The sequence below is a fragment of the Dufourea novaeangliae genome, unplaced genomic scaffold (genome assembly GCF_001272555.1).
Source record: "Dufourea novaeangliae isolate 0120121106 unplaced genomic scaffold, ASM127255v1 scaffold60, whole genome shotgun sequence".
NCBI lineage: Eukaryota > Metazoa > Arthropoda > Insecta > Hymenoptera > Halictidae > Dufourea > Dufourea novaeangliae.
In genome coordinates, this window is record NW_015373935.1 from 166,804 (window position 1) to 181,138 (window position 14,335).

The window sequence follows — 14,335 nt, forward strand, 5'->3', positions numbered from 1 at the left end:
ACCGAGTACCCCCTCCACGTGCGTCCACACCCACGTGTCGTCCCCGAACTAAAAAATATGCCCTACCACCGTAGAATTGCACGAAACCCCATTTTGTGTGTCTGTGTGTACATTGGTGCACGGCTCCCCATTTTTTCTGCTATATTGAGCTACACATGACGCCTCGAAGACGCCCATTTTACGGCTATTTCAGGTCTAAGGCGCCTTTAAGCCGTCTTCAAGGCGTCATGTGTTATCTGAGTTTTCGAACGTCTGCTATAAACGAGTAGTCACGACGTTCGATCAACGTTGCTCTTCGGTTTAGAATTTTCGGTTTCTGTGAAACTTTTGGTATCGATGTTCGAATCTTTGTCGGGATGATATTGGATATTTTATTCTTACATCGACAAATACAAGGTGATTCGTGGCGAGTGTGCTTTGACGCAACCGTTTAAGAATCATTCGAATCCAATACTCGAGTAGTTGAACTTCGTACGAGTGATCCAGTGTCTGAAGTTTAAATAATACAATTTCCGTGCTTAGTACGCAACTGAATTCTAAATAAATAATATATTGTTTTGTTTTGGATCAATTCCATAAAGGTCATTCGAGAGCTTTTTTTTAAGATAGTATAGTTATGAAATGTGATCTATGGATCATGGATGTACATTTTGCTCGGAATGACCTTCCAAATAAACTATCTACTTTTTTTTCACACTAGCTTTGGATCACCTTGCATATTGTTTCGTTGGAAATTTTAGAACTGAACGGAATTTCAAGAAGAATCATCCAGACTGTACACAGACGAACATAGTCCTCTGCGCCAGCACGACTGAACAAAAGCCACCAATCTCTTCTACCTTCTGATTACTAAAAATAAGTTCCATAATCGTATTCTACTAACCGGAAGTCGGAAGGAGGTTAGTTCCGGCGTCTTTCGTTCACTCGTGACAGAACGACAGAAATGTGATATTCATCGGCGAACGATTCAGTTAACAAAAATAAGAAAAAAAGGATTCGAATCGTGTCTAAAACGGCAGAAAAGCACCGTGTGAGAAAGTATATGCGTGTGTGTCGTGTGTGTCGTGTAATCTCTCACTCCCCACCATTATCGGTGCGTACCCCCATGAAAGAACCAACGTGTGCAAAAAAGCGAAATCTCGTGCGCGGAGGAGCGAGTTATAAACGTGTGTGTCTTTTATCATATCACAGATTTCCCAAGGTGCGTACCGATAGGCATCTATTTAATTATAGAAAAGAATCATCGCTGGCGGCGTGTTCCTCGAACGCGTCAGTCAACGAGGAACACAACGGTCGACGGAAAGAAACAACAAAAAAAAAACGAACATGGCTACCTCGAGACCGTAGGGCGTTTCCTATCGATGGAGTATAAACATACAACCACAGTATAGGTATAGCTTTATAAGGTTATACTTAAATATACTGTGATACAACGTTTTGTATCTGATTGGTCTCGGGGTAACAGGTTCGGCAGAGCGTCCGACGTCGCCTAACCTAAAGGACGTCGAACGCTCCATTTGCGTAATTCTCTCTCACCCTCCGAGTCGGAAAGCAACGTAACTTGCCATTTGTCGCTTGAAAAAAAAATAAGAAAAATCGTTCCTCCATTTCTCGGGCGAGGAACCACCTCGACCACGAGAATGGTGCGGTCGTCATTCCTGAAACGTTCGATCCGAGTCTTCGGGTGTATACTTGTTCGCGGCTGACAAGGGGGCTCGAACGACATCCGGTTTGCCCCGGGCCCGTCGAAAGTTTGCACGCGGTTGGTCCTTACTGTAAACGTTAAGGATATTTACAATTCAAGGACGTTTGAGATAATCGTACTCAAAGTGTCGTACTTTCTGTACTATAAATGTGTCTACACGCAACATTACTGGCCTCTACGAAGATGGTAACTGTATGTTTCTCTGTGCTACTGGATAGCACATGACGTAATTTGATCTCGAATGGGTGCAGGTAACTCATACAGAACTTTTGTTGACTATACGTATACATATGTCTCTAAAACCACAGACAAATGTTTTCAGAAGACAATACAGCCCCGTAAAAGTTTGTCGTACAAATTGAGCCATGTTTCGTCCAGTAATATTACGCGCAGCACCGTATCTTGGTGTACAGAAGATACAAAACTTCGAAGACAAAACTATCTACGAAATTCAGAGTATTATTATACAGCATGGGGTCGCGTGTAGGATTCGAAACCACCGAATATCGTCCGGCTGCCCTGTCAGATAATTTCCGTTTAGTAACCTAAATAGCATAGCTTCTATACACATACACGTACATATACATATATACCTAGAATCGGTAAGAAGTAACGCGAGAAATGACCGCGTTTCTTGACATCAAGGAAACCGCCGTGTACACGAGGGCCGTGTTTCCCTGTGCCCCGTGGGTGTTCCAAGGTTCCCCAAAGATCCAGCCCCCGAATCGTCTCGCGGCTGTCAACGAATTCCGCTCTGAATTTCTCGGTGAATATCCCCCCGATCGTCATCGGGCCACGATGCCATCTCGTGTGTGTCACCGTTGAAGGGCAGCCCCACCTGCAGGTACTTTTCGCGCGACGCGTTTATTCCGGGATCCGTCCGACGGCGATCCGGTCGAGTGGCCGAAATCAACGCCACCTAGAAGCCTCCTTCTCCGCCTCGTCCTCCGTCATCTAGCTCCGTTTGGCCCCCACGTGTGGTCTGTTCATCAGGAGCTGGTAGCCCGACCCAAATGCAACATCGTCGTGGCTCGTCGAAGGGGCGCTTCGAGGCTTTTCGAGGCAGACTTTACGCAGCTCTCCGTATTCCGTGTGTCCGGTCGCAACAGGCCACCCTGAAGAGTTACACGACCAAGAACAATTTCGTGTTCTTGCATCTGGTATTCTTTTGTTTTTTTTTTTTTTTTTTTTTTTTTTGTTCGACTATCGGACCGTTTTCTCTGGCTCGTGTGTGTCATCGTCTCGATATACTTTTTTTAGCCGAATTTTTCTCGGTTCCGGTATACACCTCGCAACGAAAGTATGTAAGTACTCCGTTCTCGTATTTCTCGGCGTTCGTTCCTTCGATCGAACGTACCCCTTTCCCGAAACCACCCCTACCCCCTTCGATTCCTAACCCCGTTAACATTCTCGACACGAATTTATGAGAGATAATCGAACGAACGGGTCCTAACGAATCTCTTCGCATCGAACGTAAGCGAGATCACGCGTAAATACGACACGCGTAGTGCTAAACCGTCATGCTCGAGTTTTACTTTAGTCGCGGGTCTACGTGCGCACCTGGAGCAACATGTTGGCGAAATTGCTGTTTGTGAACTTGAAGTGTCGCTTATCGTAGAACTTTAGCAACGCCGGGCTGTACGGATGCTTGTCCTTCAAGTGGAGGTAGTGAACCTCTGGCTCCTGCGTCGTGTGACCGCACTCCTCGCATACGTAAACCTGCAAAACACGAAACACCAACATTAGGTCAAACTTCCATTACGTGAAACCCATAAAATCGTGACGTAGGAACCGCAAAGAATTACTCAATGTCCACAAAGTGTTTCTAGTTTCGTCACCACCTGAATCCCCTTTCTTTCCCCTGATAAGTCTAGGGTACAAATTCCAAACGGCACGATAAACGATAAAGTTCCGTCACAAAACTGTCTTTCAGGATATTTCTTGATTGAATAATCAGAACGTTACTATTGACCACTCAAGGTTGTTTTTCTAACTGTGCATCACATCTGGTATGATTCCTTCTTTACGACCATGACTTCTAGTACTGGAGCAAAATGGGGAACAAACGAGTTTCTGTAGCTCTGGTACTTGGGCGAAGGTGTGGTGGGGATAACTGGTAAGTATGGTGGGAGTGTGGCTCTGGGTGTGGCCTTGAGCGGTTAACTGCTTGCATTCCAATTTCCCTGGTGCTATTCCGTGTAAATGCAATGACTACGCACTTCCCGAAATGATAATTCTCCCGACAAAGTTATTTTTAATACAGTGTATCAACTAAGCATTTTAAAAAAATAATGTAGACGATGGGGGAACCGCCGTGGCCACCGAGCACACGTACAGTGTACAGAAGGATTATATCTATTCTTTATTTGTTGGATGTTTACCTTTGTACGCCGCTCCTTGTAGGCATACTGGTGCTGAACACCGTGAACTTTAAGGCAATGACTTTCCAGGGAGCATCTCTGCGTGAAGCTCTTCTCGCAGAGGTTGCACTTGTACGGTCGCACGCCCGTGTGCGTCCTGGTATGCCTCTTCAAGTCGAACGTGTCGTTGAAACCTTTGCCGCAGAACGTGCACAGGTAACGCTTCACGTCGCTGTGGCATTTCATGTGTCGGTTCAGGAGCCGTTGCAGGCTGAAGTTTTTGCTGCAGACGCGACACGTGAAACGGTTCGGATCGTCGTCCTGAAACATCGACATAAACGTGTTTACCATATTTGTCTGATCGTTTGAAAGACAATCATTCTATGAATGGAGTAAACTTAAATAACGGGGGAAAATAATAGTGAAGTATTCGTAGGAAGATTAAGAGGTCTTTGTGTTCTGAACTTCCCTAAATTGGAAGTAAGGATTTTAATCCACGGTCCCTGGATCTATTATTTATCTAGTTGTTCGAAAGCTTTGGCAAAATGTTTCCTTGTCACTTTTGCGATGTTTCGGAGAAATACATTCAAAATTTCAGATGATAGATGAGTAGGGCGCCAAATGGACCCAGGTATGACCACCCACGCGTTTCCCTTATGATTGTTTAAACCTTAGTATACAAAAGTATTTAATAAACTTTTATGAGGTATGTGTTTTATTTGGAAACTCTACTCATGAGTATCAGTGTTTTGAAACTTGATGGATATTAAATGTTAAAGTTCGCGTTGAAGCTGCGAGGATACACACAACCGGGAAAAAGTGCTTGGTTATAGTTCCCCCGCTGAATGTTAATCGTTCTCTAATCGGTGACTCGAATCTAGGTGTGTTCAATGCTCTAAATCTAAAAGTGCCAGGCATACTAATCGCGCGTGGAGTTAATAAAACTGAGAATAAACGGTGAGGAAAGGCGTTACAGAATGACGTTTACCTTGCCAGGCGGAGGTCGGGCTGCCCTCTCTTCCTCGCGGGTAGCCGCCGCCTGTCTCTGACCCTCGATCGCCAACGGATTCTTGATCCCGTGACCGCCGTTAACGAACTCCAGCTGACAGTCACCGGGAAGCCCGAGCTGAAACGGAAGAAAACAAAACCGTAAATACTTCTGGTTTCCGTCGGAGACTGGCTGCTTCGGTTCGATTGGTTCTACTTGGATGAAGCACTCAATTTGATTGGCATTGCATAGGCTACGTCGCGTGACTCAATTTTTATTGAGTTTCATTCGGTTCAACGGAACACCTCTGATTCATCGAGACTTTTAAACGTCCATGTGGCAATGTTATCGTTTCCCAAACGTTTCGTACAGTTACGTTTTACAAAGCAAAAAGATGACCAAAGAAGAACTCATATATTAATAATTTCAGAAAGTAAGTAGCACACAAACTCCATTGTAAAATTAGTAAGTATTTTTTAGTAATATTCGTCCAGTTGGAACGTTAATAAAGAAACGACTGTCGAGACAGAATTTATGAAGATCAACTAGAATGACATAGACGAATAGAGAGACTTGAAGAATAAGAATATAATGCGAATATAGATATTTTATTCAGAAACGTGGGGACAACAGTGCCATATAGATTCGAAATGGTCATCTGCGACCTTGGTTGTCGAGAAAAAGTATGCCTTTGCCTGGATCAATCTCGGGTGCTTACCCTTTGCTGTAGTACACCGACCCGTTGCGTCAGTGGTGGTTCGCCGACCGGTCCGGTTTGTTGGACGGAATTTACCGAAGCGGACGACACTGTCCCGGCTGGGCTCGGCGCGTGTTCCATCAGCGCGCAAGATGGCGACGTGCTGCTCGAGGCTGCGTCCAACGAACAGCTAGCTGCACCCGGACTCGGCAGGCTTCCGCCTACGCTGCTACCTGAATCTAGTTCCAGACCTGACAATAAATATTATCGATCGTTTCAAGACATATTCAAAACCGTGTAGTATTGAATTATTGGGATAGGTCTTTCCAGATTACAACGCGATAAGCAGGGAATACTGCATTTTAGTTAGACATAAGGAAGTGTTTTTCACTTTCTCTCGCGGCAACAGACTATATCATTATGCTAATCCTTCATATTCCTCGATACGGTAAGATTGAAAATTCTACAAGTTGAAATTCTTTGATCTCTCGATTGTTTTAATAACTACAGGTGATCTATAAATATCTGAACGCTAGTAAAATTGTTCGTTGGAATTCTGTGAAATAGTTTGAAACGCAGGTACCAAGATATATCACAATGAATAGGTACTAACCGCTACCAGTGAAGCTCAATCCCGGACTGAGCAACCCCTGGTGTTGTTGCTGATGGGGTGAAGCGGCGGTGGTCTGTTGCTGCTGTTGCTGTTGTTGCTGCAGCTGCACCTGTATCTGGAGCTGCTGCAGCTGCGGCTCCGGCTGGTGCTGGTGATTCTGGTTGATGTGGAGTCCGAGCTCCGGACGTTCCTTACCGACCGACTGATAGCCCGACTCGGTCGTGTAGCTCAGGCCCAGTTTAGAGGTGCTGAAATGTTGAGGAGCTGCCGTGTAGTGCCTGAACAAACATTCGTAATGATATTAGGCACAGCAATAAACAAAACTGGGGGCGATCGCTCGATTCTCAAACGAAACCGTCCGATGCTAGCGGTCTACAAAAAATGATACGATACCTCACCAACTGACCATTAAATGTAGCTTTAGCATTTACTAACGTTAAGAATTATGTTGCAAAAAGAGTTAGAAGGTATGAAATGTGTTTGAAGACTGCATCGAGTATCGAAATTTCTAGGTGTAGTCGTGTAATCTTTATATCTTAAATAGTTAGATTGAAAATAAAGCAAATAAAATAGTGCTCACTAATGGGCGGTAGCGCCCACATTGGGAACCTATAGTGTACATTATATACATAAGTAAACACTGAAATATATCTATTTTTTCAAATATTTTACTTTTCCCTACATTTCAGAAGCTCTTACCAAAGTATATGGCAACAGATATTTCTATACGAGCCACATAATGAACTATTCGAGACTTAGATAATAAAACCTCTTAATACCACACGCAAATCGAATTCCTGGTAAACTTCTCAGGTTACAGCCTACCGGCAGAAAAAAAAAATGTAGCCAAGCACGATTTCTTGCGTAATTGAAAGATTTTTCAAAGACCAACCCGTCAATCTTTCAACCTGTCAGCAAAACTGAACTCAATAGCAATATCGGACAAGTAACGTACGAGTAGGAGCGTATCGCGTGTGAACATCGAGAGCAGCTCGATTCGAGCGCTCACCTCGTGGTATCGAAACCCCTGGTCAGGGCCATGCTGTGCTCTGGGAAAGGATCGACGCTCGGTTCGACTGGAGTGGTCATCTGACCGGCTGCGTCCTGGCCGATTCCGCTTCCGGCCGAGGCAGGCGAGTGCAACGATTCCTCGAGCAGATCGTTACCGCCGTCCTCGGCTGGTAACCTCGGCAGAAACAGATCCGCCGCGTCGCTGAGACTCTCGAGCAACGCTGTGTGATCGGAGGGCGAGCTGAAGGTCAATGTGGCGGTGAACTGAAGAGGATCCACCACTGCTCCAGTCACCATGTCCACCATCATACCGGTGTCGGTCATGTCGTAGGCGCCGTATTGTCCCGACAATAGATCGTTCGGTTGGATCTTGTACGGGGACAGATCCTCTTCCTCTTTCAACGTCAGACCATAGGTGGCGCACACGTTCTGCAGAAGGGAGTACTGTTTCCCTTCTTGGGCGTTGTACTGCGAGTGCTGGGAATTCACGTCCTGTTGACCGGTGTCGCATTCCATACCGACCGTCGGCGACGGGGTCAGGTAGCCGTTTCCTGAAACGACGATGATTCGTTATGCTTTGTTAGCGTACGATCATGAGGATGTGGACGGAAAAATAAAAAAGATGAAAATAGTGAATCACGGGGATATGGAAAGTAATGGTATTTTAGAATCATTTAAATTGGAATATCTCCTGAACTACTAACTTTTCGACATACATAGGTTAGTACTTTTTTTATAACGAATGTCCAGTTGCATCGATTGATGTATTCAAAAACAAAGTTGACCTTTATATAACCTTCACGCGTCCACTCACGAAAAAACTAATAACATCAGAATATGCTCCACTCGATACCATTCAAGCCTCCGCTGAAACATTTTTAGCTACGAGTAACAATAGCGAGAAAATCAATATGTCAAAATCGGGCGAGACACCCTGTATAGCCGTCACAGTAGCATATCCCCTTAAAGCGAGAAAATGAAAAAAACCTCGTCCCGGAATCCCGTGAAATCTCTCACCTTGCGTGCTGTTGTACTGATTGGCGAAATTGGCGAGATTGTTGCCGCCCTTGAGGGATTCGTAGAAGGGTGGCAACGAGCCGGTGGGCGGCGAGCTCGGTCCATAGTTCCCACGTCCTCCGTTCCCGCCTGGATTCATTCCACCGCCGCCGGCGCCTCCACCCACGGCTCCGCCGCCCCCGCTGCCCCCCGTGACCGCGCCTCCTCCGCCACAGTAGCCGCCGCTACCGCCTGAATTCGTCGACGAAGTGTTCCCGGAACCACCGGAACCACCGCTGGACCCAGAACCGCCGTTGTTGCCGGAACTCGACGATCTACCGTGGCCAGCGGCCGCGTGGACCACCTGAGGACCGGAGAGTCTCATCGCCAGCAAAGGCCTAGCGATCGAATTGCCTATTGTACGGGAGACCTTCGCGCCCTCGCGGCCTCGTTCCTCGTCCTCCTCCTTTCTCTTCGGCACCGCGTAGTCGATAGGCTGCTCCTGGCAAAAGAAACAAGACAATGTTAGTTTGTATCCCCCTTTCGTCGTCCGATTAACACCAACGGTTGCCGATTCATATTCATGAAATTCAGCTCGGCGTGTCGAGAGGGAAAAGTACGGAACGGGAAAGTCCAGGCTGCACAGACGCTGGTTTTACTCCGCTAACCGCTTTTGTCGAAGGACGACGCGACGGGTTTGCTGGTATTCTTTGAGAATTCGCGGAATGCCCTAGTCTAGGATTGTTTATGGTTATCCTCGATTAGGTATTGGGGAATCTAGTGGCTGAGGGTTGGGCGTGGAAAGCGATTGTTGATCGTCGAACTTGAAGACACGTTTGAAAATTTACTGGGTATGCTAATGATGTGTTGATGAGCGCAGAAGTCCAGCGAAGGGTATGAAAGTTCGATTGGTTATATCCCCCTGGGTCCACCTTCTCTAATACAACCCTAAAATATTGGGCACACGTGTTGTTTCTATTGGCCGGTTGATGACTTCATTCTTCTGCGCAACGTGCGGACTATCATAGTACGTGTTTCAAAAAGGGTGATTCCATTTAAAAAGTAATATAAAAGTGATATAATCTATCAGTTATTGCTGTCAATTATATCAATCCATCAGTTTACATTTACAACCTAAAGATTCGACGAGAGTGCGTTCGAAGGACACCCCAATTATCGATCGAGGACCCAGGTGAACTTCACGTAATACCCTTGAAAAAAAAAAAGAAAAAAAAAAAGAAAAACAAGGGTTACCTGTTCCGGTTCCTGAGTCTGCGGCACCTCAACCTTGTCCTCTCGCCTGGACGTTGATTGGCTCTGCGGCGGAACCCTCTGGATGACCGAGACCCTGGTGGGGGGCTCGACTCGCGGTGTCTTTGGCGGGGTGGTCGGTCTCGGCAGCACCAGCTTCTCCGATTTCGCGAGAAATTGCGAAGAAGCATCGCTGGACGAGGGCGCGATCGGCGGGCTGCTGTACTCTTTACGTTCCGCCCTTGTCAACACGTGACCCCTGCTACCGTACGGCACGTCGCCGCCGAGGATGCTCGAGATAAATCGTCTCGGGGGTGTGTTGCTGGGCGTGACGCTCGACTGCCACTGCGGGGGCGGCGACGAGGCTGGGCTTGTGCTGCGTAACGACTCCGGGGTTGTCGCGCGATCGTCGTCCGTTTTCTCGCGATCTGTGGCAACAGAACATGTTTTTCTTGTTTAGTAATAATAATGATAATAATGATCATCAAGTACCATGACGCCTTGAAGACGGCTTAAAGGCGCCTCAGACCTAAAATAGCCGTAAAATAGGCGTCTTCAAGGCGTCATATTCTATCTGCGTTATGTCTAGCCGAATAGAATGTTATAGATGAAGAAACGTTTCGTTGATGCAAATCCGCGTTAGTGTGGTGTCTGAGGGTTAATTAACCCTTGAAAGGCGGACAGTTTTAATGGCGTGGGTCCGTTTTGACCCTCGTCCATCATTCCTCCCAATGTATTTTTAATCATATTTCTTTGTGAATTAGCCCTTTTTTAGTTGAATTAATATAAACAATATACTAATTTAAATTAGTTATCGGAAGCTGTCGAGTCAAAATTACCCAATCATCGTGCTTCGAGGATTAATGGCAAAATTATTCGAATAATAATTTTATCCACATTATATTCATCCCATTTATATTCATTTTTTGGTCTTTTTGAAACAGTAGGGAAATTAAGTTAACGCATTCACCGTCGCACCAGTCACCGGTGACCAAACACAGAGAATTATTCGCGTTCACGCCGCGTAAGTCCCCGGTGATCGACACGGAATACGAATTCAAATGTAACATAATACCGTCGGCGTGAACGGAAAGTCAGCCGAAATCGGCTCTGCCGTTGGTGAACGTGTCGAATAAAATCAGTGTGGAAACAAATAAAATCCGTGCATTTAACTCTGGGATTCTCAGAAATTGCAGTTTATCGTTCACTATCACTGAACCAATTCAGTGTACCGTAAGTTGGGGGTAACTTTGTCCCAAACTGAAAAAAATGTTCGTTTACGATTTTCCAGACGTTTTTATGCGAAACACATTTTCACGTATAAAACAACGTAATCTCTTCAGGGACGAATTTAAACAATATACATGTACTATCGAGTAATCGAAACTGATTCCATCATCCTTTCTTCCAGGGTGGTATCGTAAATATTCCCCAGAGAAAGCACCAGAGAGGATGGTACTCATTGCAAAGATGTACAAATGTCACGAAACAAAAACAAACGACCATCAACGTGTGTCCCACGCGAACTCGAGGCTCGTAAGGAGATTCAGACTCGCAAATAATATAGTCCGTCAGCCCACGACTGCGACGAAACTTCGGTGTTCGACGGGTCTGGAATACGTAATGAGCGGAACGGTTATAATATGGGCATCCGTGGGGGCCGCTTGTGGTACCCTGAATTTACGAGCAACCTTGAGAGGGTTCGTGGGTACCGTATGGCCACCACGCTCTTTCCGCGCGTCCTTCACGCGTCGCGCCTCGTAATTCGTCCTCCAAACGATACATGTATATCCCCCGCGTACAATGTAACCCGCCATTAAAATCCGCTCGACAAAACCGCGTGACCGGCTCCCCGTAGGTGGTGAAGGGCATACCACGATTCTCGATGTTTTGCAATCCTCCGAGGCCCCGGTTCAATTACTTGCTTTCTCGATTCGTTTCGAAAACGGGGGAACCATTACGTTTTCTCGTTGGTGATCGTTTTATCGCGGCCGATCATAAAATGGGGGACAGTATACAGTGAGAGTCAAAACTAAGTACAGTGGGTAAAAAAAAGTATTCGTACACCCTTTGTAAACAGAATACCTCTTTCAACATTGGACCATGTGACTTGAGTTTCTTTGTGAAGGATTAGTATACTAGATGATGTGTTAGAAAAATTTTGAAAAAATTGCAATTGGTCTTTTTAATTTGGAATATTTAAATGTTTTCAAAACCAAGTCCATTCAAGGGGTCTTGCAGTGAGATCGTAACCCTAAATATACAACAAAGATAGTTAAAAATTGTTTGCTGGAAAATACTTTCAATCAGTTCTCCCACTGCAGCATCTGTGCAAAATATTCGATTGTAAATTGAGAGAAATAAATATGCACGAATTTTATATTTTCAAAGTGTATACTCACTTTTGACTCTCACTGTATGTATTCAGGTGTATACACGTTTCGAACGAAACCGGTGCGGTCATTTTTCATCGACGATAGATTTCGTTTCGTCATCGAGAACCTTGCGTCACTTCGGTCTGACGTAATACCTTCCGATACTACTGTTCCGAATGAATGGAACTGACACCAATTTTTGTGATTCCGTGCATCGGATTTTATTATCTGTGATACTTCCTCCAACGGTTTCCGGATGCCTGTGGACTTTCATTCGGTTGTAAAGGATGGAATGGTGACTCTTACATAAGCAACAGGAACGTTTAATCTCGAAAGCATTAAGAAGTCAAAGCACCGACCGATTCGGTAAACTGAAATAAAGTGTACTGGGCTCACTCACAGTGAACGCACAGAACGACATAGAACTACCAAAGCAGTCAAAACGACTGGTTAGTAGAATATTGTAACGATGATTAAAATGTTACCATTTTCTCAGATATTCCAGTAATTTCATTATAATATAAAATTGAAGAAATCGGTTAATTCAAGAGTTTGAATATATTTAAAAGGTTTGCATGATACAAATCTGACGGAAATAAATATACGTTCATCGTCGGTAGTTCCAGTATTAAAATAAACAAAAAAATTATATAAAGCAATAAAACATTTCACGACACAAAGGTTACACAATAATTCGAAAAAAGTTGCTCTCGCTGCCTGCAACTTTCTTTCAATAGGCTGCAATCACGCGCAAAGGTCATCTCTCGACGCAAATAGAATATCCCTCGACGGAGAACGAGCCCCGTGTGTATAATTCGCGGTACAATCGCGTTTCCAGCGAACCGGTGCGACGCGAACGAGACGACGAGAAGACCGCCCCCCCTCAAGGCCGAGCAATTACACGCAATCTCTCTGGAACCGCTCAGTTGCGTTCTCTTGACTTTGACACCGACTGTCGAGGCGCTTTCGCGAATGGAGCACGAGGACACCGTGTCGGAGCCCGTTCGAGCGGAAACCAGGAAACCGGCCCAGCCGAGGACACACACAACGCCGAGCTGTTTTTGCGAGCACGTGCTCGGCCCCCTAGAGTTTTCTATGTCGTTTATATGTGACAGTAAAAGCGTTAATTCGGTAAATAATTTCCTCGTCAATGTATGCACGTGGTAATTTGGTTAGTACAGTGATTCCTGGATAAATGCGACACGACTAACAACGTTATTCCCATGAGCGTAGTCATGGGGGACTGGACGCAAAAAATGGCTTTTGCCCCACTCTACAAGAAAAAAATTAGATTTTGCCCTGCCCCCATCCCTTTTAAGAGTTACAAAATTTTTGCGTAATATTTAATATTGCAGTATAATTTGAAACACGACCAACAGCATTAATCCCATGGGGACAAAGTGGCTTTTTCCCCACTCTACAAGAAAAAAAATTGGATTTTGCCCTCCCCCCTCCTGCCCAGAGTTACAAAATTTTGGCGTAATATTTAATATTGCAGTATAATTTGAAACACGACCGGCAACCTTCGTTAACAAAACGCACAAATTTTGAACGATTTATGACTTTAAAAATAAAATAAAGTGTGTCTGGCTACGTACAGCCATTTTCACTGAGCGCGTGTTCCTGTCGCGTAGCGTCTCAGGCAGCGTTCGCGAAAGCGTCTCGGCCCTGAAACGACCCAGGCCTTCCACGATTAGATTCGTGTATGGGCTCACTGGTTTTCGAGAAACGCTTCTAACGCTTTGTCGTCGTTTACGCAAGCGGTTGCGTCACACACGGACGACGGGGGCCCCCGAAGGTAACAGAGCGGCGACGGAGGAGAGGAACCAAAATGGCGTCGGCGGTTCCCCGGTTCGCGGTTGAGCAACCTTCGGGGCAAGCAAAAGAATCGACCGGTACGTGAGATTCTCCGACCGAATCCCTCGGAAACAGGTCCGACGGGGCCGCGCTATAAATACCGAACGTCGAGCTTCGTGACCGGTGTACCGATCCTCCTTCTTCGTCTATCCCCCTTTTCAATTGCTTCGCCTCGCTTCGTTTCTTCTTTCTTCGTCGAAGGAAGTCCCTCTTTGTCCCACGACTCGTTCTTCTTTCTCCGTCTTTCTCACATCATCTCTCGTTACTTCTTTCTCTCTCTCTTTACAGAGGAGAAGAAGAAGAAAGGGAGGCCGCGGGAGAGCGAGAAAAAGAAGTGAGAACCGGTACTTCGAGTCCACCGCTGGCGGCAGAAACGAGCTGTTGCTCCCCACTGAGACTCGAGTCTCCGGGTCCTCGAGCTTTCGAGCGGTTTAGCTGTATACCGGTCTCGTTCAACCGAGTCGCGTTATCGCGAGACTGAG

General features: G+C 45.7%; 1 protein-coding gene across 1 annotated transcript in view; it reads right to left on the reverse strand.

Moving 5' to 3' along the window:
- Positions 1-1,953: 1,953 nt before the first annotated feature.
- LOC107185292 (protein ovo) overlaps positions 1,954-14,335 on the reverse strand; it is a 28,390-nt gene continuing 16,008 nt past the window's right edge. Inside the window, exons 2-10 of the mRNA XM_015572949.1 lie at positions 9,625-10,049; positions 8,392-8,872; positions 7,373-7,925; positions 6,364-6,641; positions 5,772-6,001; positions 5,054-5,191; positions 4,087-4,386; positions 3,266-3,424; positions 1,954-2,820 (exon numbers count right to left, since the gene is read on the reverse strand). Coding sequence (XP_015428435.1) covers positions 2,695-2,820; positions 3,266-3,424; positions 4,087-4,386; positions 5,054-5,191; positions 5,772-6,001; positions 6,364-6,641; positions 7,373-7,925; positions 8,392-8,872; positions 9,625-10,049 — 2,690 coding nt within the window. The 3' untranslated portion in view covers positions 1,954-2,694. The remainder of the gene's footprint in view (positions 2,821-3,265; positions 3,425-4,086; positions 4,387-5,053; positions 5,192-5,771; positions 6,002-6,363; positions 6,642-7,372; positions 7,926-8,391; positions 8,873-9,624; positions 10,050-14,335) is intronic.